Below are 27,305 nucleotides of genomic sequence, written 5' to 3' on the forward strand. Positions count from 1 at the left end.
TCCAAAAATGTTGCAAGCTTTACTATTTCCATAAACATAAGCATCCTAATATTTCCATTCATTTGTATGTAACACCCAACTTTTAAACACCTATCGATATACAAAAAAACTACATACCTGAATGCCCCATCTCCATAATGTCCCACACATACATTTATACCCTCACTATTTGACGAATGATGACATACAAACATACAGATACTAGCTCTCAATATTGATATCAACACAAAGAGCGTGTTTGGTTAAAAAATCTATTATTCTTAATTCATCCACGCAGGTTGGCGCGCTATCTCACACTCAAAAAGATTTTTACCAATAACCAAATTCTTAACATCCAGATAAACTTAATGATCAAATTTCCTTTTAACCAAATCCTAAACTTCCGGGTGACCAAATCAAACCTTCAGGTGACCAAATCATTAACTTCCTGTAGTCACTTCATGGTAACTCAATCGTTAAATTTGGTAACCAAATCATTACCTACTATCATCAATCTGCTGGACAGTTCAAACCTATGTCACTCCTTCACGTGCACAATAGCTATACATGTATATACCACTCCAGTTTGGTACCCGTATCACCTTTATATCTAAAGATACAAGAAACAGAAGTTGCCATGCAGTACTAAGACAAGCTGCAAGGGGGTTCAAAATCTAAGTATTTCTAGGTCTCATCAAGACCTACCCACATACTAAATATCAACACTTGCCACAGTAAGTTATACCATATTAATCTTAGTGGTACAAAACCAGATGTCACCTTGCTGTACTCTAACAAGCTGCTAGGGAGCCCGAAATCTAATTATTTCTAGGTCTCATCAAGACCTACCTACATCAGGGGTGCCAAAGAATTCATACGAATTTTACGGAATACATACGATCCATTACGAGAAACATGCGAACTTTACGGAATACATACGATCCATTAATAAGAAACATACGAGTTTTACGGAATACATACGAACCATTACGCGGAATACATACGATCCTTACTAATTTGTTGGCATCGCGCTAACACCGAATCTAGCTTTGTCTGGTCCTCCTAGTTGTTCTAAGCCTACATCAGTCTTAATTTAGTGCAGGTTGAGATTTTTAGAGTTTAGCCAGATGGGATACGCCATTATTAAGTTCTTAAAAGCCAAGATATCGTAAGAAGAACTGGTTATCCCGAGTCCGCAATTTTTGATTTGGCGGTCATGTCATGTGACCCAACAACTAGTAAGGATCGTATGTATTCCGCGTAATGGTTCGTATGAATTCCGTAAAACCCGTATGAAGTCCGTAAAATTCGTATGAACACTTTGGCACCCCTGTAGGCTGTACATACCAAAGACAAATATCAACACTTGCCACAGTAAATCATGGCACATTAACCTTAGTGGCAAGGTAGTCCATAATTTGCGGCATCAGAACTTCGAATTTTGCCAAAGGCCAGACGAAGAATGGATGGTAGATCTCCCGGGCTCGAGTCGCCCCTCCCCGGATGATGGCCATGGCGGTCTGGTCTACAGGAGCTACCATGTTCAGCATCTCCGGTGTGTTCTGTAATAAACATATTTAGTAGGCATTCCTTTATAGTAGGCATTCTTGTGCCTTTTAAGACAAAAATTAGTCCAGTCTCCAGTCTCAAGTTTTGTATTCGGATTCAATTTCTCCTTTTTGAAGTGCGCTGTCAACTTAATTTGTAGTCGAATAATTGTTGTAGGAGCTAGCCGCTCATAGCTACTGAGAGCTCGGTTACAAATCTATTACAATATGGACAGCTAACTCCTCTTGCAAACTTGTCACGTAATTTGACTTCGACTTTATTTAGCTCCACAATTAGCTTGTAATTTCATCCTACCTGTAAGCTTTGAACGATGGTCGGAGTTCCAATGATGCCCAGCACCACCAGAGTGACGGACACGTCCTGTTGAGCCTTCATCAGTTCCACACGGAGGGAGCTGAAAAACCCGTCCAGACCGAACTTCACAGAGCTGTAGAACGTCAAGAATGGCCACGGAATTTTCCCTGTTGATAAACACACAAAAATACAACAAGATCAATTAATTAAGTATTGAGAAGACGATGAATCGGTGCAGCGATACTTCAGATTAATTGCCGGCGTTCCCCTCTATTTATTTTGCCATTTGAAGTCCACGCCGCCTTGCGTAACTTAACTAGAAACGACGTCACCTTCTTCTGAGCAAATACAGCATATTTCACCATGCAATAATGGATGTTTTTAATAATCTAAGCTACATTTTTTTATGTGTCGTTCTTTGCTCATGTGTTCCTGCAAGTTGACCTCAGGTAACCCGAATGGAACACTTGTTCTTTGGCCAGCAGCAAATGGAACGCGCGGAACCTTAGATAGAACGTGGAACGGGGATGGCACTTTTGGCCCGTTTTTGGTCTGAAAATAGGCCCAAAAGTCCCAGAAATTAGGCATTTTGAAGTGGCGCATACCAAAAGCGTGATTCAATTCCTGTGGGCACATGTTCAAGTAACCCTTGTACCGAATTTCAGGTCATTTGCTTGTAATACCAGGGCACAGGAGCCTAAAATATAATTTTTGCCTGAAAATGCCCCAAAAAAGCTTTCATAAAATGTTTTGCGGCCTGTTTCAAAGAAATGTAAAACGTCTGGGGGTATAACGTTATACCTTTTTTATACCTCCATGCCAAATTTCAGGTCGTTTGGCCCAAAATGACGGAGTTGAATCGATTTAACTGAAATAACAGGAGGAGAAGGAGGAGAAGAAACCTGACAAAAACAATATATTTCACTCTACCCATAGCTAACGATATGGGGAGCGAAATATAAAAACAATATATTTCACTCTGATGAAATATAAGTATATCGCTGGACTGCGCCAAATTGGTTGATATCATTGTTTTGGTATGTTATGGTATTTACCAGTCATCTGATGCAAACAATACATGTACAGAAATACTCTTACCAGCAGCAGAAGAAAGTACCACGATGTGCCCCTTGCTCTCCTTCAGCAGAGGCAGGGCCAGGGAGGCCAGCCGGACGTAACTGACCAGGTTGATGTTTAAGAAGTCCACGAAGAAGTCCACATCCGGGTCCTGGTCCCACGGCTTAAGCTTGCCCTCGATGAATTGCTGTTGTCGAGACTTGTAACTGGATCCAACATGGTTCAGCACCAAGTAGTCCAACCGACCTGGAGAGGATTTTAGATCCTTTTTTTCACTATCTATTTATTTATTCATCTATTTACTTTACTTTGTCTTTGTTTGTTTGTTTGTTTGTATAGCATACCCGGTAAACCGCCTCAAGGCGTAACACACCAGGTTTGTACTGAAGAATACAAGCTGCAGATCGGAACTGATTTGATATGGTCCACTCACACCAGGAAGGACCCCTACTCTTTTCGATAAGTGTAGTTGGTTCTTTTACGTTCTCGAGGTGTGGCTCTCCTCGAACACTGGACCTCCTATCAGAGGGACTCATTTCCCCCTCAGTGAAGTGATGAAAGTCATCTCAAGTACCTTTCCCAAGGGCACAAGATCGGTGACATGACCCGGGACCTCCTGGGTTATGGGCCGAACGCGTGGCCGTTACGCCACGCGCCCCCACCCGGGTTATGTGCTTATTTCCTGGCGAATGTTTTTTTTTTGGGGGGGGGGGTCGTGTCGACCACACAGCAGCTCTTTAAAAGCTGCTGTTCTTTTTTCTCCCTATGGCCATGACTAATATGATGACTTATCGGTCCTACCGAATTTCTCTAAGGCAGTTTGAATGGTTCTCTCACAGTCCTCCGCCTTCCCCATGTCCCCGGCCACGTAGTGCGCCTCCTGGGCACCCAGAGACTTCGCCTTCGCTACGACCTAGGGGAAAGGAAAAACCAAGCGCCAGAGACGTATTTATATATATTTTATGGCTTGTCCAATAATAACAAACTATAAGATATCAATGGCACTGAAAACATAAATTTCTAGGCGAAGGTAATGAAACGTATTCTCACCTCCTTCAGCCTGTTCTCCCTCCTGGCTGTGATGAGGATCCTTGCTCCCAGCCGGGCGTACTGGTACGCCATCTCCTCACCAATACCGGTACTGCAGCCCGTGATGACGACGGTGGCCCCCCGCAGAGACTCTGTTCGTTAATTATATAAAAAGTAGCCTTTATGTACACGCGATCACTAGTAAAGGTTTGTTGAACTGTTATTTTCCATATCTCACAAACAAGCAGTCTTTTTGGAGAGGCCCGCCCACCGGTTGACCGACTTTACCTCTTCGGTGAACCGTGACCGTAAATAAGGGCAAGAGTAACGCCCAATTTCACCCATTTTCGCAAACCTTAAGAGCCCTTAAGACTGTCTAAGACCTCATCGGCATTTTAGATCTGTTCGGAAATATAATCATTGCTTCCTAGCTTTAGGGGGTGACCTGCAAGCAAAAGGTCAAGAAGATCCCTTACAGTGTGTTGTTCTGACGTGTTCTCGATCAACAAAGGAACTTGAAACAAAACGCCGAGAAAAACACAATCTTTTTAAAAATAATACATAGTTCAGCCGCCTTGAAGTTTAACAAAAATTTAGTGTATCTTATGTCCTTCTATTCTCCAGTTACAGCGTCTAACAAAATGTTGAACCCCTTGCCGCATACATTACACTTTGTGTACTAGTTCCTTTATGGGCTATATCCATACTGTGTCTGTTCTATACCACACCTATGGCAGACACAAAACATGTATTTACCTGGATCGAAGCCATCGTAGTTCCAGTAGATCCCGACGGCTACTGCACCGAGTAACACCGTCAACCCAACCCACAGTAAACGCGACATTGTCAGAGAAATACTTCCAGCGACTCGGTGCAATCAGTACAAGTTCAACCCAGTGCCTCGGGTCATTGCACAATGCCTTTCTGACCCCTGACCTCTTTCACGTACTGTCGCCACAGTATTTCGCCTGTGGGGTTTACATGGTTAGGGACGCCAAATTAAAAAGATTCGACGCTTCAAACTTTATAGTATAGGGTGCCCAGGAAAGGTATGGACATTGGGTATGTTTGAATTCAGGGCACAATCCTGACAAACATGTAAAAATTAACTAGCTGCTAATAATCCACTTCATACTGGGGTAAGCAGTAAATAAAAGAAGATGATGAAAAGTAGCCCCGGATCGCGAGCTTGGTTCCCTTTTGACACCGTCTTTCATATGACTCTTAGCGGAAGTCGTCTGAACAGCAGCCAACGCACAGCGACCGAGCATACATCCAACTCAAACTCATACACATACACATTTATTTACATTTACTTACCATTAACTTTACGTAACCAATCATTAGCTTTCCACGTAACTATTCATTAATTCCAGATTACCAAATAATTCATTTACAGTGCGCAAAATCATTAATTAGGAGGTGACCGAATTATGAAACTTCCTGGTAGCCAAATCATTAACTTCCGGATAAACAAATCATTAACTGATAGGTAAAGAAATTAGGAATTTTCAGGTATCCAAATTGTTAACTACCTGGTAACAAAATCATCATCTTCAAGGTTAAGAAATAATTAAATTCCAGATAATTAAATCTTTAACTTTACGATAACCAAATCGTTTATGTTCCAGGCAAATAAATCATTAATTTCCCGGTAACCAAGCAGTAACCTCCCAATAACAAATCATTAACTTTCCGGTAACCATATCATTAGCTTCTTAATAACCAAATCATTTACTTTCCAGTAACCATATCATTAACTCCTTGATAACCAAATCATTTACTTTCCAGTAACCATATCATTAACTTCTTGATAACCAAATCATTAACTTCCCGGTAACAAAATCAATAACTTCTCGATAACTAAATCATTACCATTTGGTAACTAAATCATTAACTTTCCGGTAACCATATCATTAACTTGTTGATAATAAAGTCATTACTTTTTCGCTAACGATATCATTAACTTTTTGATAACCAAATCATTGACTTTCGGATAACCAGATCATTAGCTTTCCGGTAACCATATCGTTAACTTATCGATAACTAAATCATTAACCTTCCGGTAGCAGGTTAACCCTGACAGCAAGGTAGTCCACGAACTGCGGCATCAGACCGCTGAGTTTGGCCATGGGCCAGGTGTAGAAGGGATAGTAGACTTCCCGGGCGCGGGTCGCCCCTCCCCGTATGATGACCAGGGCGGTCTCGCCTTTCAGAGCGGCACCTTCCAGCACCGTATCACCGCCCGCAACATCCTGGAACAAAACCAAACCAAACAGAAAAGGTCAAAAGTTAGCTTGAAAGGTGGCATTTTTATAATTCATGAAGCAAGATTGAGCTGTGATTTCCAGTACAAAATGAAAGTTTCGGTTGTCCAACTCGAGTCTTTGTCAAGTGATGAGCAAATTTGTCCAATTTTTTGTGTTGGAATTCGAAATTACAGCTCAAACTTGCTTCGGAACAGACAAGGATTGTTAAGACTCCATCAAATTGACAAGTTTCATTTCCTAAACAAAATCCGAATTTCCGTAAAAACAGTAAAATATTCATATGACATATCTATCAGGTAACTAGAATCTAAAGACTGCAAAAATTGAGTTTTACTTTGTTTGCCTGTTTGTTTGTTTGTTTGTTTCCTTCTTATGATAAACTAATAGCTCCTAATTCTGGGCATACCTGCAACTTTTCAGAAATCTTTGGGGTGCCGATTTTACCCAGCACGACGAGAGTGACGGACACGTCCTGCTGAGCCTTCATCAGTTCCACACGGAGGGAGCTGAAGAACCCGTCCAGACCGAACTTCGCACAGCTGTAGAAGCTCAAGTTTGGCCAGTACATTTTTCCTGCAAGGCAAATAGAAAATTGATAAAGAAGAACACAATTAAGTGATCAGCTATAACACCATCAAAATTCATTGAACATTTCGTACGTCTCAAGAGTCAAGACAACTTTTCTCTCTTTTTCCCCTTTTCTTTTTTCTTTCTCGTTCTCTTTCTTTATTTGATACTGATAATATTTATCTCTCTTTCTTGTTCTCTTTTTCTCTCATTCATTAAGTTTTTCTTCCCACTCTTTCCCTCTCTCTTTCTCTGACTGACTTGGCACTATATCTAAGGCACTATATCTAAGACACTATATCTAAGGCACAATATCTAACAGCATTCACAATGCATTAACGAAATGATTTTACCGAATGCAGAGGACACTGCCACGAGGTGTCCTTTGCTCGCCTTCAGCAGAGGCAGGGCCAGGGAGGCCAGCCGGACGTAACTGACCAGGTTGATGTTTAAGAAGTCCACCAAGTACTCCACATCCGGGTCCTGGTCCCAAGACGTAAGCGTGCCTTCGATAAATTTCTGTTGTAGAGACTTGAAACTGGATCCCATGTGGTTCAGCACCAAGTAGTCCAACCGACCTGGAGTGGATTTAAGATACTTTTTCACCAAACGGCTATTCGTCTTTGTCTTCATTGTTTTTTAGGCTACCAACTTCATTTGCTGAAGATTCTGTTTCCTATATACCGTATACTGTGGGATTTGATCCACTTACACTGGGAAGGACCCCTACTCTTTTCGATGAGTGTGGCGGGTTCTTTAACGTGCTCGAGGTGTGGCTCTCCTCAAACACGGGACCTCCTATCCGAGGGACGTCCCTAGCCGAAGCTAGGTACTTATTTTCAGTGACGTCGTCTAAAGTGCCTTTCCCAAGGGCACAAGATCTGAGACATAGCCCGGGACCTCTTGGGTTTCGGACCGAACGCGTGTCTCTTGCGCCTCGCGACACCACCCTGGGTTGTGTGCTTATTTCCTGGCGACATTTATTTAATCGTGTCGACCTTTGATATAGCTGGCATAGACGCTTGACTTCCCACACAGTGGGTCTTTAAAAGCTGCTGTTTTTCTATTTAAGGTCATGCATTATTTAATGACTTATTGGGCCTACCGAATTTCTCCTTGGCTGTTTGAATGGTTCTCTCACAGTCCTCCGCCTTCCCCATGTCCCCGGCCACGTAGTCCGCCTCCTGGGCACCCAGAGACTTCGCCTTCGCTACGACCTGAAGGAAGCATCATTGGAAGTCAAACTGTACAGTTGCGTCGGATCTCTTTGTAACAACGACACTGTCACAAGATTTCAAGAATATACCATAAGACGTACGAGCCAAGTGTCTCATTTGGGGGTATTCAGCTGTTAACGATGACAAGACGCAACCATCAAAATTTGCTTTTTATTCGCTAATCCTAATATGCTGCCTTCTCACCTCCTTCAGCCTGTTCTCCCTCCTGGCTGTGATGAGGATCTTTGCTCCCAGCCGGGCGTACTGGTACGCCATCTCTTCGCCGATACCGGTACTGCAGCCCGTGATGAAGACGGTGGCCCCCCGCAGAGATTCTGCTTGTTAATTACATAAAAAGTAACGTTTATGTAGAGGTGATCACTAGTACAGGTTTGAGCTGTTATTTTCAATACCTCACAAAAACGTCTCTGCAGTTCCAGAGCAAGCTGCTATGGGGGCCCAAATCTACACCGGCACTAGGACAAAATCAAGACCATAGCACCCGGTCAAAGGATACAAAGAACGGAAGTTCTGCTGCAGTACAAAGGTCACACACCAGGGGCTTAAAGTTGACATTGACCTTAGTCTTCCCAACACCTACCCACATACCGAATCCATCCAACGTTTCTAGAATTATACTAACCGCAATCAACCGGAAACACAAACAGACACACAGACAGACAGACACAGACACGCTCAAAACTATACGTCCATTTTTCATGTTAATAACAAGAGCGAGGCCCGCCCACCGGTTGATCGACTTTCCCTCTTCGGTGAACCGTGACCGTAAATAAGGGCAAAGGTAACGCTAAATTTCACCCATTTCCGCAAATTTTAAGAGCCCTTAAGTCTCTCTAAGACCTCATCTGCGTTCTAGATCTGATCGAAAATATAATCATTGATTCCTAGCTTTAGGGGTGACCGGCAAATACTAGTTCTATGAAGGGCTATGTCCATACTTCCTTACATGCTTCGTCGGTTCTATCTATACTACACCTATGAATCAGACAGACACCCCCATTTACCTGGATCGAAGCCATCGTAGTTCCAGTAGGTCCCGACGGCTACAGCACCGAGTAACATGAACAAACTAAACCACAGTAAACGAGACATTGTCATTAGAATACCACCCGCTCCTCAATGCAAGCACTACAACCCAGTGTCTCGGGTCATTGCACAATGACTTTCTGACCCTGACCTCATTTCACGTGCTGTCGCCACAGTATTTCGCCTATGGGGATTCAGGATTTACGTGGTTAGGGACGCCAAATTAAGAGGATTCGGCCCTTCCAACTGTATAGTATAGGGTACACAAGAAATGTATAAGTATGGAAATTGCGTATGTTTGAATTTAGGGCACAACCGTGACAAACATGTAAAATGAACTACTAGTAGCTGCTAATAATATGATAAAAAGTAGCCACTCGGCACCTCGTTCTCTTGGGTCTTGTGACGCAGCCTTTTATAAGACGCTTAGCGGAAGTCATGTGATCAGCAGCCAACGCACAGCGAGCGAGAAAAAAATCCAAAATAAACTCATGCACATACACATTTATTTATTCCTTTACCATTCTGCACAGTTTCCACCTCGCTGTCTGCAGCATTTTCAGCTACTGTGCTGCACTCCTTTACACCTGACCTATTACGTGAATGTATTTACTCCCTTAGTTACCACGTGAACTCATTAACAATCAGATGACTAAATCATCAACTTCCCAGTAACCAAACCATAAGCTTTACTCAACCAAATCATTAGAGTTCCACGTAACTATTCATTAATTCCAGATAACCAAATAATTCATTTCCAGTGTGCAAAATCCTAAACTAGCAGATAACCGAATCATATACTTACGGGTAACCAAATCACTAATTTCAAGATAACCAAATCGTTTACTAAGATATGAACAAATCATTAACTACAAGATAACTACATCATCAACTTCTCGGTAAGCAAATTAGTAATTTTCAGATAACCAAATTGTCAACTTCCTGGTAACAAAATCATCATCTTCAAGGTTACTAAATCATTATATTCCAGATTATCAAATTATTAATTTTCTAAGTTAATGGTAACCAAATCATCATGTTCCAGGTAACCAAATCATTAACTTTCCGGTAACCATATCATAAATTTTTTGATAACCAAACCACTAACTTCCCGTAACCAAATCATCAACTTCTCAATAACCAAATCATTAACTTTCCGGTAACAAGTTAACCCTAGCAGCAATGTAGTCTACGAACTGCGGCATCAGACCGCTGAGTTTGGCCATGGGCCAGGTGTAGAAGGGATAGTAGACTTCCCGGGCGCGGGTCGCCCCTCCCCGTATGATGACCAGGGCGGTCTCGCCTTTCAGAGCGGCGCCTTCCAGCACCGTATCACCGCCCGGAACATCCTGGAACAAAACCAAACCAAACAGAAAAGGTCAAAGGTTAGCTTGAAAGGTGGCATTTTTATAATTCATGAAGCAAGATTGAGCTGTGATTTCCAGTACAAAATGAAAGTTTCGGTTGTCCCACTCAAGTCTTTGTCAAGTGATAAGCAAATTTGGTTGAGTCCAGTTTTTGTGTTGGAATTCGAAATTACAGCTCAAACATGCTTCGGAATAGACAAGGATTGTTAAGACTCCATCAAATTGACGAGTTTCATTTCCTAAGTAAAAGTCAGAATTTCCGTAAAAACTGTAAATATGTATATCTATTAGGTAACTACAATGTAGAGATTGGAAAAAATTGAGTTTTCCTTTGTTTGTTTGTTGTTTGTTTGTTTCCTCCTTATGATAAACTAATAACTCTTAATTCCGGGCGTACCTCCAAGTTTTCAGCAATTTTTGGGGTGCCGATTTTACCCAGCACTACCAGAGTGACGGACACGTCCTGCTGAGCCTTCATCAGTTCCACACGGAGGGAGCTGAAGAACCCGTCCAAACCGAACTTCGCAGAACTGTAGTAGCTCAAGTTTGGCCAGTACATTTTTCCTGTAAGGCAAATAGAAAATTTATGAAGAGGAACACAATCAAGTGATCAGCTATAGCACCATCAAAATTCATTGCACATTCCGTACGTCTCAATACAACTTTTCTCTCTCTTTCCCCTTTTCTTTAGTCTTTCTCGTTCTCTTTCTTTCTTTGATACAAATAATATTTTTCTTTCTTCCTTGTTCTTTTTCTCTCATTCATTCATTCATTTTTTCTTCCCAATCTTTCCTTCCCTCTCCCCCTCTCTTTCCCTCTCTTTTTCTCTGATTGACTTGGCACTATATCTAAGGCACTATATCTAACAGCATTCACAATGCATTAACGAAATTATCTTACCGAATGCAGAAGATACTGTCACGATGTGTCCGCTGCTCTCCTTCAGCAGAGGCAGGGCCAGGGAGGCCAGCCGGACGTAACTGATCAGGTTGATGTTTAAGAAGTCCACGAAGTAGTCTACATCCGGGTCCTGGTCCCAAGACGTAAGCTTTCCTTCGATAAATTTCTGTTGTAGAGACTTGAAACTGGATCCCATGTGGTTCAGCACCAAGTAGTCCAACCGACCTGGAGTGGATCAAAGATACTGTTTTACTAAACGGTTCTTCTTCTTCGTCTTCATTGTTTTCTAGGTTACCAACTTCAACTTGCTGAAGATTCTGTTTCCTACATACTGTAGGATTTGATCCACTCATACTGGGAAGGACCCCTACTCTTTTCGATAAGTGTGGCGGGTTCTTTAACGTGCTCGAGGTGTGGCTCTCCTCAAACACGGGTAGTCCCTAGCCGAAGCTAGGTGCTCATTGTCAGTGAAGTCGTCTAGTGTGCCTTTCCCAAGGGCACACGATCGTTGACATAGTCCGGGACCTCTTGGGTTCTGGGCCGAACGCGTGGCTGTTGCGCCTCGCGACCCCACCCCGGGTTTTGTACTTATTTCCTGACGATTTTTTTATCGTATCGACCTTATAGATGACATAGACGGATGACCTCCCACACAGCAGGTCTTTACAAGCTGCTGTTTTTCTATTTAAGGTCATGCCTTATTAAATGACTTACTGGGCCTACCGAATTTCTCATTGGCTGTTTGAATGGTTCTCTCACAGTCCTCCGCCTTCCCCATGTCCCCGGCCACGTAGTGCGCCTCCTGGGCACCCAGAGACTTCGCCTTCGCTACGACCTGAAGGAAGCATCATTGGAAGTCAAACTGTACAGTTGCGTCGGATCTCTTTGTAACAACGACACTGTCACAAGATTTCAAGAATATACTATAAGACGTACGAGCCAAGTGTCTCATTTGGGGGTATTCAGCTGTTAATGATGACAAGACGCAACCATCAAAATTGGCTTTTTATTCGCTAATCCTAATATGCTGCCTTCTCACCTCCTTCAGCCTGTTCTCCCTCCTGGCTGTGATGAGGATCTTTGCTCCCAGCCGGGCGTACTGGTACGCCATCTCTTCGCCGATACCGGTACTGCAGCCCGTGATGACGACGGTGGCCCCCCGCAGAGACTCTGCTCGTTGATTATATAAAAAGTAGCCTTTATGTACAGGTTATCATTAGTAAAGGATTGTTGAACTGTTATTTTCCGTATCTCACAAACAAGCAGTCTTTTTGGAGAGGCCCGCCCACCGGTTGATCGACTTTCCCGCTTCGGTGAACTGTGACCGTAAATATGGGCAAAAGTCACGCCCAATTTCACCCACTTTCGCAAATTTTAAGAACCCTTAAGTCTCTCTAAGACCTCATCTGCATTCTAGATCTGATCGAAAATATAATCATTGATTCCTAGCTTTAGGGGAGACCGGCAAATACTAGTTCTATGAAGGGCTGTGTCCATACTTCCTTACATGCTTCGTCGGTTCTATCTATACTACACCTATGAGTCAGACAGACACCCCCATTTACCTGGATCGAAGCCATCGTAGTTCCAGTAGATCCCGACAGCCACAGCACCGAGTAACATGAACAAACTAAACCACAGTAAACGAGACATTGTCATTAGAATACCACCCGCTCCTCAATGCAATCACTACAACCCAGTGCCTCGGGTCATTGCACAATGACTTTCTGACCCTGACCTCATTTCACGTACTGACGCCACAGTATGTTGCCTAGGGGGATTTAGGATTTACGTGGTTGGGGACGCTAAATTAAACTAACATATGTATATAGTATAGGGTACACAAGAAAAGTATGGAAATTGCGTATGTTTGAATTCAGGGCACAACCATGACAAACATGTAAAATGAACTACTAGTAGCTGCTAATAATATGATGAAAAGAACCCCGTCAGCACCTCGTTCTCTTGTGACGCAGCCTTTTATAAGACACTTAGCGGAAGTCACGTGAACAGCAGGCAACGCACAACGACGGAGCAAACATCCTAATCAAACTCATACACATTTATTTATTCCTTTACCATTCAGCACAGTTTCCACCTCGTTGTCTTGCACAGAATATCTACGGCTTTTGCATCTACTGCACTACTTTATACCTGAACTACTTCGTGAATTGAAACTACTCCGGTATGTGCAACGTGAAATCATTAATTATCACATAACTAAATTATTAACTTCCCGGTAACCAAACCATAAACATAACGTAACCAAATGTTTACCTTTCCACGTAACTATTCATTAATTAAAGATAACCAAATAATCAATTTCCAGTGTGCAAAATCATTAACTACCAGGTAACCGGATCATCAATTTACAGGTACCCAAATCATTAATTTCAAGATAACCAACCCATTAACTGAAATGTACATCCATTAACTAAAATATGAACAAATCATTAACTACAAGATAACTAAATCATCAACTTCCCCGTAGCCAAATAATCAATATTCAGGCATCAAAATTGTCAACTTCCTGGTGACGAAACCATCATCTGCAAGGTTACCAAAACATAATGTTCTAGATAATGAAATCACTAACTTAACGATAACCAAACCATTATGTTCCAGCTAACCAAATCATTAACTTTCCCGTAACCAAATCATTAACTTATCGATAACTAAATCATTAGCTGTGCGGTAACAATATCATTAACTTATCGATAACTAAATCATTAACTTTCCGGTAAGAGGTTAACCCTGACAGCAAGGTAGTCCACAAGTTGCGGCATCAGACCGCTGAGTTTGGCTAAAGGCCAGGTGTGGAAGGGATAGTAGACCTCCCGGGTTCGGGTCGCCCCTCCCCGTATGACAGCCAGGGCAGTCTCGCCTATCGGGGCGGCACCTTCCAGTACCTTGTCACCATCCGGAACATCCTGGAACAAAAGAAACAAAAAAGGACGCATCTTAACTTGAATGTTCATTTGTGTTGGTAGAAGTCAATGGCTTGCTCATTCCTTGAAAAGACTGGAGTTTATCAGTAAAAAAAGTCATTAATTCTTTTTTGTTCCTTTCTTTAGAATGATTTATACCAATACCGATTAAGTCTCCTGCTAATTTGTGTCTTATTTCTGACTCAACGTTGATCTGTGATTTCCAATTTTGGTAAGGACAGTTTAACTTTTCTTCAGAATGGACAAGGTTGCAAATACGTCATCACGCCAAAAAGCAATTACTCAAACAACTGGATATGATTTTGGAAACGGTCAGACGTTTCAAGTAGCATCCACTACTTTTCGTCAGTGACTGTGAGCAAGATCAGTTGAACAGCAGGTTTATAACCACGAACTATGAATTGATATGCAAATAAGGAGAAGACAAATTTTTAGATAGTCCAATAGAAAGCGAATTAGACAAGTCAAGACAAGGTTGAAGTAAAAGGGGACAATAGCTCCTATTGTTTTAATATAGGAGCTAAAGCTGGTTTGCCCCCAAGGCTATGTCCCAAGTGCCAGACAGTTCCACCCTTAGCCCTCCTTTCCTGTTGAGGGTTGGGTTGTATATCCTCTCATATATTGCCTCCCTTACTCCACGTTCGAACCAGCGGGGTTCGCGGTCAAGGATATCAGTGGATTCGAGATTGAACGAGTGCCCCTGGTTGTGTTTTAGGTGGTGGAAAATGGCCGAGGAGTAGCGGTTAGCGCAATGTTCTTTGTACCTTTCATTAAGTGATCGGCTGGTCTCTCCGATATAAGTGTTGTTGCAGTTGGGTTCTTCACATTTGAGTCTGTAGATGACATCCGCCTTGCTGCCTTTGCGGGGTCGGTCTTTAGGATGTACCAGTCTTTGTCTGAGAGTTGATTGAGGTTTGAAGTTGGTGGCAATTTTGAAGTTTTGGAAGATCCGTCGGAGTTTTTCGGACACTCCTTGTACATAAGGAATAGTGATGTTGGCCTTGTTTCTGTTGGTCAACGGTGTACACTTAGCCGTTTTCTTGGACTGGTCAGACGGTTTGAGGGCTTTGTTGAAAGTCCATCTTTGGTAGCCACATTTGCCCAGGGCACCTCGGAGGTGTCTATGTTCGTCTGTTTTGGCCGTGTCTGAGGTGATGATGTTGTCTGCCCGATGAAAGAGAGTTTTTATAACTGCCAGTTTGTGTTCCAAAGGGTGGTGAGAATCAAAGGCCAGATACTGATCGGTATTGGTCGGCTTCCTGTATACTTCGAACTGGAGGCGACCATCCTTCTCTATGATGGTTTTGGTGTCTAGGAAAGGGAGCATACTATCTTGACTCGACTCCTGTGTGAACTTTATGTTGTCATCTATCTGGTTGATGTGTTCAAAGAAATCATCAGCTACTCTCTTCTTTAGTCTGCACCAAGTGTCATCTACATAACGGAACCAGTTGGCCGGGGGAGTGTCCTTGAAAGTACTGAGGGCTTTGTTCTCAAATTTCTCCATGTACAGGTTTACCACGATGGGCGAAACTGGTGAACCCATAGCACAGTCGTGCAGTTGTTGGAAGAATTGTCCTTTGTAAGTGAAGTATGTGCACCCCAGGCAGAGGTCTAGCAGCTTGCATATTTGGTCCACAGATAACTTGGTTCTGTCTGCTAGTGTGTTGTCAGCCTCTAAGGCTTCCCTGACTACTGACACCGCTTCTTTGGGGGGGATGCAGGTGAAAAGAGAGCACACATCATACGAAGTGATGATATCATCTTCGTCTAACTGGATGTCTTTGATTTTGTTTACGAAATCTGCACTGTTCTGTACATGGTGTTGAGACTTCCCCACTAAAGGTCCCAAAATCTTCGCTAGAAAACTTGCTACTCCGTAGGTGACTGAGCCTATACCAGAAACTATGGGCCGTAGAGGGACGTCCTGTTTGTGGATTTTGGGGAGGCCGTAGAAAGCAGGGGGTTGTTCCGATTTGGGTTTGATTTTTAGATAGGTGACATGATCCAGAGCTTCATCAGTTTCTAATTTCTTGAGGGCTTCAATGATTTCCTACGTCATCACGGCCAAGAATTTGACACGTTTCGTTCCCTATGTTTGTTCGTTCGTTCAGACCTTTGTAGTACCTATAGCTAGTGGCTCAAAGGGGAGCAAGGAAACTTGCTCTTTCAGTAGCAGAATATATTTTTACTATGGGGGGGGGGGGTCCTCAAACATGGGACCCTCATTTCGTTCCGTCCGATAGACGGTGCAGTCCCAACCGAGATGTCTTGACCCCAGAACTTGAACCGGGGGCTATGTTACCATCAGCTGGTTGGGACCAGGACACCCTCCCGAGCAGGCCCGATATATGCTCGGTACGTTACCTCCCATACCGACCCTGCCATTTCAAGCCTATAAAATCGCTTCTGGCGACGTCACCGACACTCATTCATGTATAATCAATGAACTACCCTTATTTGGCACAAACAGCCGTTATTTTGTCCTGAACCGGAAGAAACGATGAAAGACGTAACCTGATTGGCCGATAGCTTCCCAGTGTCCTTTGCTGTTGTGAGCTTCTGCAAACCCTCTCATTGGCTGAAAGCTGTTTTGGTGGTGACGTCGCCAGAAGCGATTTTATAGGCTTGAAATGGCAGGGCCGGTATGGGAGGTAACTCATATCGGGCCTGCTCGGGAGGGTGAACCAGGAGCGCAACTGCTGAGCCACAGGGAATCCTGTTTCCTAGATAAGAGGCTGAATTTCCTCCAACATTGCAAAATGTTCTTGTCTATTTGAGAAGCATGTCTTGAAATCAAGTATCCAGTAGTAGGAGTCTTGAGATTGGAAACATGGTGTTTTTATTTTATTTTTGCTATTTTGTTTGTTTGTTGGTTGGTTGGTTGGTTGGTTGGTTGGTTGGTTTCTTGGTTTCTTGGTTTCATGGTTGGTTTCTTGGTTAGTTTTCTTGTTATGATAAACTGATAACTTCTAATCCCGGGCTTACCTGCAACTTTTCAGCAATTTTTGGGGTTGCGATGAATCCCAGAATAGCGAGAGTGACGGACACGTCCTTCTGAGCCTTCATCAGTTCCACACGGAGGGAGCTGAAGAACCCGTCCAGACCGAACTTCGCACAGCTATAGAAGCTCAAGTTTGGCCAGTACATTTTTCCTGCAAGGCAAACAGAAAATTAATAAAGAAGAACACAATCAAGTGATCAGCTATAACACCGTCAAAATTCATTGCACATTTCGTACGTCTCAAGAGGCAAAACAACTTTTCTCTCTTTTTCACCTTTTCTTTTTTCTTTCTCGTTCTTTCTTTCTTTGATACAGATATCTTTCTTTCTTCTTCTCTTTTTCTCTCATTCATTCACTTTTCTTCCCACTCTTTCCCTCTCTCTTTCTCTGATTGACTTGGCACTATATCTAAGGCGCTATATCTAAAGCACTATATCTAACAGAATTCATAATGCATTAACGAAATGATTTTACCGAATCCAGAGGACACCACTACCAGATGTCCCTTGCTCTCCTTCAGCAGAGGTAGGGCCAGGGAGGCCAGCCGGACGTAACTGACCAGGTTGATGTTTAAGAAGTCCGCGAAGAACCTCATATCCGGGTCCTGGTCCCATGACTTTCCCTTGAAGAATTTATCTTGCATAGATGCGAAATTGGACCCGAGATGGTTCAGCACCAAGTAGTCCAACCGTCCTGAAGTGGGGTTGAAATATGGCCTAAGGCATAAGTGGGCATTTTTTTGTATTCTAAGAAACAACAAATGATACAGATAAATGGGGAAAGAACAAGTGCTTGCAAACTCAAGTTGCATACAATTTGTATTCTCCCCGCCATTATAGAAAATAGAATATTTGACAAGACACTCAAACTTGTGAAGAGGACATTTTTGTCATGTCCATACTGTAAAGAGAACAGGAAATCTAGAAGAAAAACATCTATTGGCTGTGTATGCTGGAACATTTGCACTTGAGTAATATTGTCGTTTACCGAATTTCTCCTTGGCTGTTTGAATGGTTCTCTCACAGTCCTCCGCCTTCCCCATGTCCCCGGCCACGTAGTGCGCCTCCTGGGCACCCAGAGACTTCGCCTTCGCTACGACCTGCAGGCATGTGTGTCAGAAACGTCAATTTTCCTTAACCAAATTTCAAGTAAAATTCGCCTCGAGACAAAAACGCATTCTCACCTCCTTCAGCCTGTTCTCCCTCCTGGCTGTGATGAGGATCTTTGCTCCCAGCCGGGCGTACTGGTACGCCATCTCTTCGCCGATACCGGTACTGCAGCCTGTGATGACGACGGTGGCCCCTCGGACTGACTCTAGAGGAAAAACAAACCTAATTTTGTAACTCTTCCAGCAATTTACTGCACTTTGGGAATATTTCAAATGGTCCTTATGCAGAGGTGGCCACTTATATAAAGGTTTTATTTTATAGCTATGAGCTATTGTCCTGAGAACCAAGCAGATTTTTGGACGCCCCATGCGCCGGCTGACCGACTTTCCCTCTGCTCCCTTCGGTGAAGCGTGACTGTGAATGCAGCCGCTTACATCATTATTGAGGCCAGTACTAACGCCGAATGAAACACTCATTTCACTGTGAAGGTTACGAGCCCCTAGGACCTTATCTGCCATTCGGATCTGCACGGAAATCCAATCATTGCTCCCTTATGCCGACAACTACCCGCAAAAAGATCCCTTACACAATCATGTTTTGTCGTGCGTAGATTGATATTTGATAAGCAAACAGGCCATAAACTCATTGAGCAGAACAACCAAATGATGATGAAAATACCATTTCATTTTCTTGACAGATGTAATAAATAGCTGAGCCGATCGCCTTTAAGTTTAACAACAATTGAGTGGATTCTACGTCCTTCTATGTACCAGCTGTAGCATGCAACAAAATGTTACCTAACCTCGAGCCTAATGCATGATCATACATAACACCTTATGCAGCTATTAAGTACTATGGCTACACTACGACTATTCTACACTGCACCCATGCTGACACACAGCACGCATTTACCTGGATCGAAGCCATCGTAGTTCCAGTAGATCCCGACGGCTACAGAACCGAGTAGCAACAAGAAACTAAACCACGGGAAACGCGACATTGTCGGAACTTGCGCAGCAAGAAAAATGCCGTGACTAGCAGGTCAGCGCATTAGCATCACAACCCGGCGCCTGTGGACATCAACTGACTTGTGACCCCATGGCGTCAATCAAGCGACCACGCCTACCTCTATTAGCACTTCCACAGAACCATAGTATCATAGAAGGTAGCCTGGATGCAATACCGCTATCTCTGAAATAGAAACGATAGATATTTCAGAGATTGGGGGTCTGGCATCCAGGCTACGTATGAGATCGTGTTCGCGTATATGATAATGATATCCCGTCTATAGTTCCCAAATGTTGTATAGGAAAAGATATCGTATGCAAAAGACTAAATTCTGATACAACGTTGACCAAACATCCAACAGACACCGCATGATGAACAAACATATTGTAATTACAAGACAACAACTATTGGCCATGCCTGATAACACATTACAACTGATGTACCTTGCTGGTCGAGGATTAAGAGGTGTCTAGTTATTGTTTCTAGTTCACTTCGCCGCTGATAATTGATAAATACAAACACCTTGATCACCTTGAGTCCCGCGTTTGCACATTACGTCATTAGACAGTCCTGCCCCTATCATTTATTTATTTATCTATTTATCTCCTCTTCGGACACCTGGGTGGCCCAAACAGCTATGATTGCTGATTTCCATTGGGACCCAGTATAACATACACACAGACAATAATCACAACACGTGTTACAGTTTGGCAGTAGAACGGACACGGACAACATACGATGTGTACAAATAAAATCCGGTGCGCCATAAATCAGAGTCTAATCCGTTCCGGGTCAAAAACAATATACTTGGCGTAATGGTTGTCATACTCAGCTAAGTTAAGTCATAGTCAGGACCCCCTTGCCATTTGGGCGTTGGCCACCTTAGCAACGCATGGATACAACCTTTAACCCTGAATTTTCCAGATTTCCCCTATTGTTTGATAATTGCCCCCTCCCTGCCCAGTGTGAAAACATTACAGGAGGGGTGCCAGTGGACCAGGTGAGGTGATACCTGGCATCCTGTGGAGTGTGAAATGTTTGGCTGTCTGGGAACGGTGCTGGATGTGTATTATAGTTGACAAAGGATTCCCTGTGTCTAGGAAATTTTCTAATTTGTGTGATGCTCATATATCAACATTACTAGTCGATTGTTTTATCAAATGTGACCTGACCATCTTCATTACATATAGCCTGACATAAAACATACTATAGGGAATCATATAAAAGAGAACCTTATGTAACCTGAATCTATAGTCTGATAATCCCCCATGTTCTTACGGGTGTGATGCCGGTTTGGTTTGTTTTGATGATCAATTTTTATTCCAGAACTTTTATTCCAGAACTTAGAGGAATAATACATTATTATATCCAACGTTTGATATGAGTAACCCCTCCCCCCCCCCCCCACAAAAACCCTCTTTTAGCTAAGTTGGAAGATAATTACTATAGACAAGGAGGTTTTATATAGAAAGCCTATATAAAACCTCCTTGCCATATAGTACCAATTGTAGATTTATTTCAGTGCATTAGCACGTCAATCCCTCGTGCATCGTTTTATCTATGGCTTGAACAATTGAAATTCGGATTTTGTTTCTTAGTAAGGAAAGGTTAAAATAAAAACCCACAAGTAGGTTGCCCGGTTTTTGTGCTCCGTAAAATGAAATACATCGAATTCAAACTGCCTACACCACACGTCTGTTAAGTTGTCCCTAATGAAAAACAGTGGATGCTGTCTAAAACGTCTGACCGTTTCCAAAATCTATCCCTTTGCTGTTATCTTGTGTATCTTAATACCTGGGCGTCTAACATTCATGGACATACCTACTTCATATACCAAAGCTCATATATATGCATCGGCTTATGTCATGCAGAATGTGCATTGTAAGCTACCTTCATCTGGTTGTAAGAAATCTACCCTGTGTATTGAATTAACCAAAATGGAAGTGAAGGAAGAAAAATAAGCTTCTCTCAGCTATGTCAGCACATAAAAGTGAACAGAGCATTTGGCTCAAGACCTCAAATGTCCAACTACATGTACATCATCATGATACATTTGCTGTCAGTCAGTGCAAGGAGGTTAACCTCCTTGGTCAGTGTATACAGACTAGGATACAAACATACAGACAAAGGTTGCAAAAATAAAAGTGAATAAAACTATTCAAACGGTGGAAAGATGAAGCTCAAAATCCTAGATCAACAGTTCGAGAAACAGTACAGATCTAGAGTTCATTTGCCAGAGTTTGTTTGGTTGAGTCGGTTCATTAGTACCGCCGGCGTCTTACTAGTATTTCATGTTCCTGGTTTTCTCAGTTTCTATAATGGACATAAACATAAAGAAGAAGAAGAAGAAATGATAGGACCCGCCAGGATGATGGATTTTATGCTAATTCTCAATTAATCCAAATTTGAATATCTTTTGATATCAATCAACTTGAAAAGAAAATCTGTAAGACCTGTTGAATGTTTGTCTAGTCAAGTTTGTCATGGATACACACCAAGCACATTATACACAATTATGTATCTTTTAGATCCCAGTCAGGGTCCCAGTCTTGTATAAGTGTCAGTAAAAGAACTTTGTTTTGTATGTAATGATACAAGATAAGATACAAGATGTATTTTATTGGTTTGTCGCGGTATAGAATGATGTTATAATTCTTACCGTATGCACCTATTTGTCACAGGTAGTTAATTTTTGTATGCAATGTTGTATCGCTTCTGTTATGTTGCTTTCAAGTATTGCTCCAATTCTATGATTATGTTGTGATTTTAACTTAATTTTGTTTTTGGTTGTAAAAATTGGTGGTGGTGAATAAAGTGCAACTCAGCAAGCTTGTGAGTTAAATAAAAAGAACTTAGACACGTTGAATGGAGATGCCAAAAAGGTTTGGATATGTTTGGTTATGATAAGTTTGAAGTTGTGAAATTCTTGTTATCTTTGGAGTTTGGATCCTAATCTTTAAAAGAACTAACATAAAAATGTTTATTGTTTCTAAACCCAAACAATTAGCTGTCTAGCGCATACCAGGTACTGCCAGGTAGGTGTGAACAAGTCGAGAACTGGCTATTGTTCTCCCCAGGTAGTCTGCAACCCTGCCATCAGGGTGCTATGTAAACACCTTGATTAGCTGTATTGTTCACTTATACCAACAAAGAGATCATATTTCTCCTCTGGAGCAAGGAAAAGTTAGATTTTTGACATCTTATCTTTTCCTAGCTTGTGGGCTCCCATAAAACAATATTTTGTGTAGAAAAATACCTATTTGGAAAGTAGACAAAATTTACAAAAAGATAGCAGTCTAAACATGGTGGTGCAGATTTCGAGTACTTAGCTAGGTGTTCATGAATATTCCGATCCTGCTATTTTTGTAAACATTTTGAAGATATTGATAAAAATCTTTCTTATTATCATAGTTGTACCTGTAATTAGACTGCAGTGTTGTAGAGTAATCCATGCTGAACACATAGATACTATTTTTTTATGGAAAATGTGTACCTTGAAGGCCCACAGGGAACTTAAATGTGACAAAATTAAGAAGTCCTTATCATATTAATATTTTAATATCTGAAGGCTGTTTGTAAAACCAATATGGTTTGAAGATGTCTGCTTGATATGGTGCTCCACTCTTTGCCGAAAATTTGAGGAAATAACCACTCAGCAAGCTTGTATAATACATAAAAGTCTGGGTATCAGTTAATTAGGCTGGAAGGGTAAATCATGACTTAATCATTATGAGTAAGTAGGTCAACTTCTAAAAGAAAACATCTTTGAACAGAAGTTATCTTGCCTTTATTCCCTGGTTTATTTTTTTATTACTATTTCGACACTCCAATGAGTAAAAAAAAGTATTACTTGGGGGTTGTTCGTCTGTCTGTCTGTCTGTCTGTCTGTCTGTCTGTCTGTCTCCAATGAGTAAAGAAAGTATTGCTTGGAGGTTGTTCGTCTGTCTGTCTGTCTGTCTGTCTGTCTTCCTGCATGTCTGTCTGTCTGTCTGTCTGTCTGTCTGTTTGTCTGTCACCAAAAAGTTCGAACTTGCTGTCTTTCTCTCCGAATCATTCATTTCTAGGGCCCATGTTAACATTGGCAGCAATATAGTCCGTCAGTCGCGGCACCAGAGCCCTCAGTTTGGCTAAAGGCCAGGTGTAGAAGGGGTAGTAGATCTCCCGGGCGCGGGTCGCCCCTCCCCGTATGACGGCCAGGGCGGTCTCTTCTATCGGGGCGGCACCTTCCAGTACCTTGTCACCATCAGGCGCGGTCTGGAACAAGCAAACAAAGAGAATCGTTCTTTCCACAGTCTTTACATCGCTGAGCGACCGCAGAGAAACCAAAAATTTAACAAAACGCTCAACGAATTTTAAAGATAAAGAACGAATTTTCTTACGTTTTGTGTGTTTTTGTTGTCGTTGGTATCAGCCTTTGCAACTTTTCAATTATGAAAATCATGGGTCACACATATCAAATTTTGTGCGGTCACTCGACGATCGCTGTCTAGTGAAGGAGGTTCTATCAATGATAATTTATGAGGCCGATTCTGACCTCCTGAGCACGAAGGAATCAGGCTAAAAATGTCAACGGTACCGAAATCCTTTTTTTCCAAACATTATCTGATCTCACATCTACCCAAGTGCAAAGAAGCGACAAGAAATGGACACTGTTAGCTTAGTCCACACTTTCGTATACTTTTATAATGTAAGTATATTTAGTTCGCGATCGTGAGTTGCTGTTTATACTTTTCTGTATATTTTTGTTATATGTTTGGTAAGCCATACGATAGATAAACTGTACTTAGCCCCTCGAGGCATGAATGTACAATACATCATACCTTCAAGTTTTCAGATATTTTTGGAGTCCGGATGAATCCCAGCACGGCGAGGGTGACGGACACGTCCTGCTGAGCCTTCATCAGTTCCACACGGAGGGAGCTGAAGAACCCGTCCAACGCGAACTTGTCAGTACAGAGGAAACTGACGTTTGGCCAAGGCATCTTTCCTACCGGAACAACAAAACAGTTCAAACGAGTTATAGGGTGCGACTGTGGACGGCCTCAAGATTTGAGGGGCTTTAATAGGCTTGAAGTTCTTTTTAAACAGAACTTAGGACAATGTGGCATTGTACTCGAGTTGATTTTTAACGCTGCTAGATACAAAGAACAATAAGCTTGATAAGGGGTAGGGGCAGTGCGATCTACTGTGTCAAGGGCACGGTATTGTAAGATTTCTTCATTGGTGGCATGTCAGAGAATTCGAACTCAGGGCCTCTGGGCTCTTGACTTGGTCAATCACCCTAACCGTTAGGCCAACACAACGCCACTGATAGACTTTGGTGCAACGTTGAAATAGTTTTACCAAAAGGAGAGGAAACCACGACGATGTATCCTACGCTCTTCTTCACCAATCTTACCTGCCATAGACCCGATGGCTTTTGTTAGTGTTAAGCAGGTGTGTACACGCTATAGACGCGTTTGCTACACACACGTAGAATATAATACAAGAAAACTTTAACAAATGCAATTAATGAATTACCGAAACCAGAGGAAACTACCACGAGGTGTCCTTTTGTTTCCTTCAGCAGAGGCAGGGCCAGGGAGGCCAGCCGGACGTAACTGACCAGGTTCACGTTCAGATAGTCCACGAAGAAGTCAACATCCGGGTCCTGGTCCCATGGTTTGCCCTGCAAGACTTTCTCCTGCACCGATTGGACATTGGACCCGACGTGATTCAGCACCAGGTAGTCCAACCGACCTGAAGTAAGATGTGATTTTCACTTGTGTTTAAGTGATGGTAAACGATCAATGATTTATAGTATACAGCCCCATGTCAGCAATTGTTTGGATTCTGCAATGTATTCACACTACCGTGCATTCAGTTTATTTTCTTCTTAGAAATTGGTTTGAAATACGCCCTTGGCCACCGATGTACAGAAGTTGTGGGGTCGAATGACTAAGTACCTGGACCAGTGGACACAAGATCTAGAGGTCAGTGGTTCGATTCTTGCATCCCTAGCGAAATGTTAATATGTTTTTGGGGAATGAACTTTACACAACTTTCTTCAATTCGCCCAGGCGTAAAAATGGGTACCGGACTTCGGTTGGAGATGTAAAAGGCAATGGAAGGAGGGGGCTAGGCATCAAAACAGGACATGGGACTACCTTAACATTTACAATAGTTTCTTCTCGGCGACGTCTGTGGAAACAAAGGTTCAAACAAACAAAGAAATTGTATGTAGGGCTATTGACGTTTTTAATCACACGCCATGAAAAGTCTTCAACTTGATCCTCAATGCTATTTTCGCCCTACCGAATTTCTCCTTGGCTGTTTGAATGGTTCTGTCACAGTCCTCCGCCTTCCCCATGTCCCTGGCCACGTAGTGCGCCTCCTGGGCACCCAGAGACTTCGCCTTCGCTACGACCTGCAAGGTATGTATGTCTGAAATGTCAAGTGTCAACTGGATTTCAAATAAACTTTCCTTCGATACAAATACGTGGATTTACCTCCTTTAGCCTGTTCTCTCTCCTGGCTGTGATAAGGATCTTTGCTCCCAGCCGGGCGTACTGGTACGCCATCTCTTCGCCGATACCGGTACTGCAGCCCGTAATGACGACTGTGGCCCCTCGAACTGACTCTAGAGGAAAACAGACCTAATGTAAGATCATGTAACCCTTGCACCAATTTACTGCACTTTAGGAGTATCACAAAAGGTCCTTATGTGGAGGCGGTCACTTATAAAGGTTTCACCGTAAGCTACTTTCCTAAGAAACAATAAGTTTTCTTGGAGAGGCCTAATCTCCAAGCAGACCTACACGGGGCTCGAAAATCGTATATGCTAGCCAGAGAAGGTCCAGTCAGCCAGATAAGCTCCAGCCAGCTTATCTGGCTGACTGGACCTTCTTTGGCTAACGTTAGCATATACGATTTTTGCGCCCCGTGTAGATCTGCTTGGAGATTAGGAGAGGCCCGCTCGCCGGCTGACCGACTTTCCCTGTGTGACCCCCTGTTCCACTCGGTGAACCGAGACTGCAAATACAGCCGCTTACATCATGATTGAGGCCAGTACTAACGCCGAATGCGACACACATATCACCGTTGTAGCAAAGGGTACGAGCCCTAAGACCTCATCTTCATTCTGATCTGTACGGAAACCTAATCATAGCTACCTTCTGTCGACACATACCCACACAAAGTCAGGTAAATCCCTTTAATATAGTATAGCTTGTCTTGCTGTGGTGATAATTTGATGTCTGATAAACAAAACAAACCAAATGACGAGGAAGACCCAATTAAATGTTTCTTGCCATGGGTACTAAATGGCTGAGCCGATGATTTAAGTTTAACAACAGATACGTCCTCCCATGCACCAGCTGGGAGCTAACCTCAAGCCTAATGTCACCTAACCTCAAGCCTAATACATGATCATACATAACACTTTATGCAGGTATTAAGTACTATGGCTTACACTACGACTATTCTACACTGCGCCCATGGCACACACACACACACAGCACGCATATACCTGGATCGAAGCCATCGTAGTTCCAGTAGATCCCGACGGCTACAGCACCGAGTAACACCGTCAAACTAACCCACAGGAGCCGCGACATTGTTTTGCACATGGAAGTTGAAGTGGGTTAAAGGTCACAGTTCAGACCGTGTTGCTTCTGGGTTCTGGGAACAAGGTTCCAAATGACTCGTGCACCATCGGTCGGGCGCCACTTTGGCGACGTTGACTTGTCCTTACATTCTCAAAGCTTCTTATGGCTGTCCTTAGTCCACTTAATGATATGTTTATTACGCTACTTGACTTGACACTTTCCGTATGTATTTTTATATGATACTAAATTGACTGTATCACTGTAAAGAACAATTGATATAGGCGAGCAGTTTGGCCAAAGAAAGGGACGGGGTTTATTGGCGGACTTTTACACA

At 42.6% G+C, this 27,305-nt stretch overlaps 3 protein-coding genes across 3 annotated transcripts; all 3 read right to left on the reverse strand.

Moving 5' to 3' along the window:
• Positions 1-27,027, reverse strand: LOC136437168 (uncharacterized). Its single transcript, XM_066431650.1, has 12 exons — positions 26,893-27,027; positions 12,356-12,486; positions 12,040-12,151; positions 11,317-11,541; positions 10,814-10,980; positions 10,203-10,398; positions 4,705-4,821; positions 3,970-4,100; positions 3,721-3,832; positions 2,941-3,165; positions 1,843-2,009; positions 1-1,541 (listed from the first exon to the last, which is right to left on the reverse strand). The coding sequence occupies exons 1-12, from the start codon at positions 26,990-26,992 to the stop codon at positions 1,359-1,361; spliced, it is 1,866 nt and encodes a 621-aa protein (XP_066287747.1). The 5' UTR covers positions 26,993-27,027; the 3' UTR covers positions 1-1,358.
• LOC136436167 (hydroxysteroid 11-beta-dehydrogenase 1-like protein) lies at positions 4,957-9,238 on the reverse strand. The gene is made up of 6 exons (XM_066429947.1): positions 9,028-9,238; positions 8,207-8,337; positions 7,891-8,002; positions 7,139-7,363; positions 6,623-6,791; positions 4,957-6,183 (listed from the first exon to the last, which is right to left on the reverse strand). Exons 1-6 carry the CDS (start codon positions 9,119-9,121, stop codon positions 6,003-6,005), a joined length of 912 nt encoding a protein of 303 aa, XP_066286044.1. The 5' UTR covers positions 9,122-9,238; the 3' UTR covers positions 4,957-6,002.
• LOC136436151 (hydroxysteroid 11-beta-dehydrogenase 1-like protein) lies at positions 13,364-20,204 on the reverse strand. Its single transcript, XM_066429930.1, has 6 exons — positions 19,290-20,204; positions 18,452-18,582; positions 18,256-18,367; positions 17,743-17,961; positions 17,253-17,419; positions 13,364-14,246 (listed from the first exon to the last, which is right to left on the reverse strand). Exons 1-6 carry the CDS (start codon positions 19,375-19,377, stop codon positions 14,046-14,048), a joined length of 918 nt encoding a protein of 305 aa, XP_066286027.1. The 5' UTR covers positions 19,378-20,204; the 3' UTR covers positions 13,364-14,045.
• Positions 27,028-27,305: the final 278 nt, after the last annotated feature.

This window comes from Branchiostoma lanceolatum, chromosome 6, assembly GCF_035083965.1.
Source record: "Branchiostoma lanceolatum isolate klBraLanc5 chromosome 6, klBraLanc5.hap2, whole genome shotgun sequence".
Lineage (NCBI taxonomy): Eukaryota > Metazoa > Chordata > Leptocardii > Amphioxiformes > Branchiostomatidae > Branchiostoma > Branchiostoma lanceolatum.

Excerpts from the sequence above, each read along its gene's own strand:
- LOC136436151 (XM_066429930.1), bottom strand. The coding sequence starts at position 19,377 with ATGTCGCGTTTCCCGTGGTTTAGTTTCTTGTTGCTACTCGGTTCTGTA. Across the intron at positions 18,368-18,451 it reads GGGAGAACAGGCTGAAGGAG|GTCGTAGCGAAGGCGAAGTC; the intron begins GTGAGAATGCGT and ends ACATGCCTGCAG. Across the intron at positions 17,962-18,255 it reads AACAGCCAAGGAGAAATTCG|GACGGTTGGACTACTTGGTG; the intron begins GTAAACGACAAT and ends ACCCCACTTCAG.
- LOC136436167 (XM_066429947.1), bottom strand. The coding sequence starts at position 9,121 with ATGACAATGTCTCGTTTACTGTGGTTTAGTTTGTTCATGTTACTCGGT. Across the intron at positions 7,364-7,890 it reads AACAGCCAAGGAGAAATTCG|GTCGGTTGGACTACTTGGTG; the intron begins GTAGGCCCAATA and ends AATCCACTCCAG. Across the intron at positions 6,184-6,622 it reads ATTTCTGAAAAGTTGCAGGT|GGTGCTGGAAGGTGCCGCTC; the intron begins ATGCCCAGAATT and ends GGGCGGTGATAC.
- LOC136437168 (XM_066431650.1), bottom strand. The coding sequence starts at position 26,992 with ATGTGCAAAACAATGTCGCGGCTCCTGTGGGTTAGTTTGACGGTGTTA. Across the intron at positions 12,487-26,892 it reads CTACGATGGCTTCGATCCAG|AGTCTCTGCGGGGGGCCACC; the intron begins GTATATGCGTGC and ends ATCAACGAGCAG. Across the intron at positions 4,101-4,704 it reads CTACGATGGCTTCGATCCAG|AGTCTCTGCGGGGGGCCACC; the intron begins GTAAATACATGT and ends ATTAACGAACAG.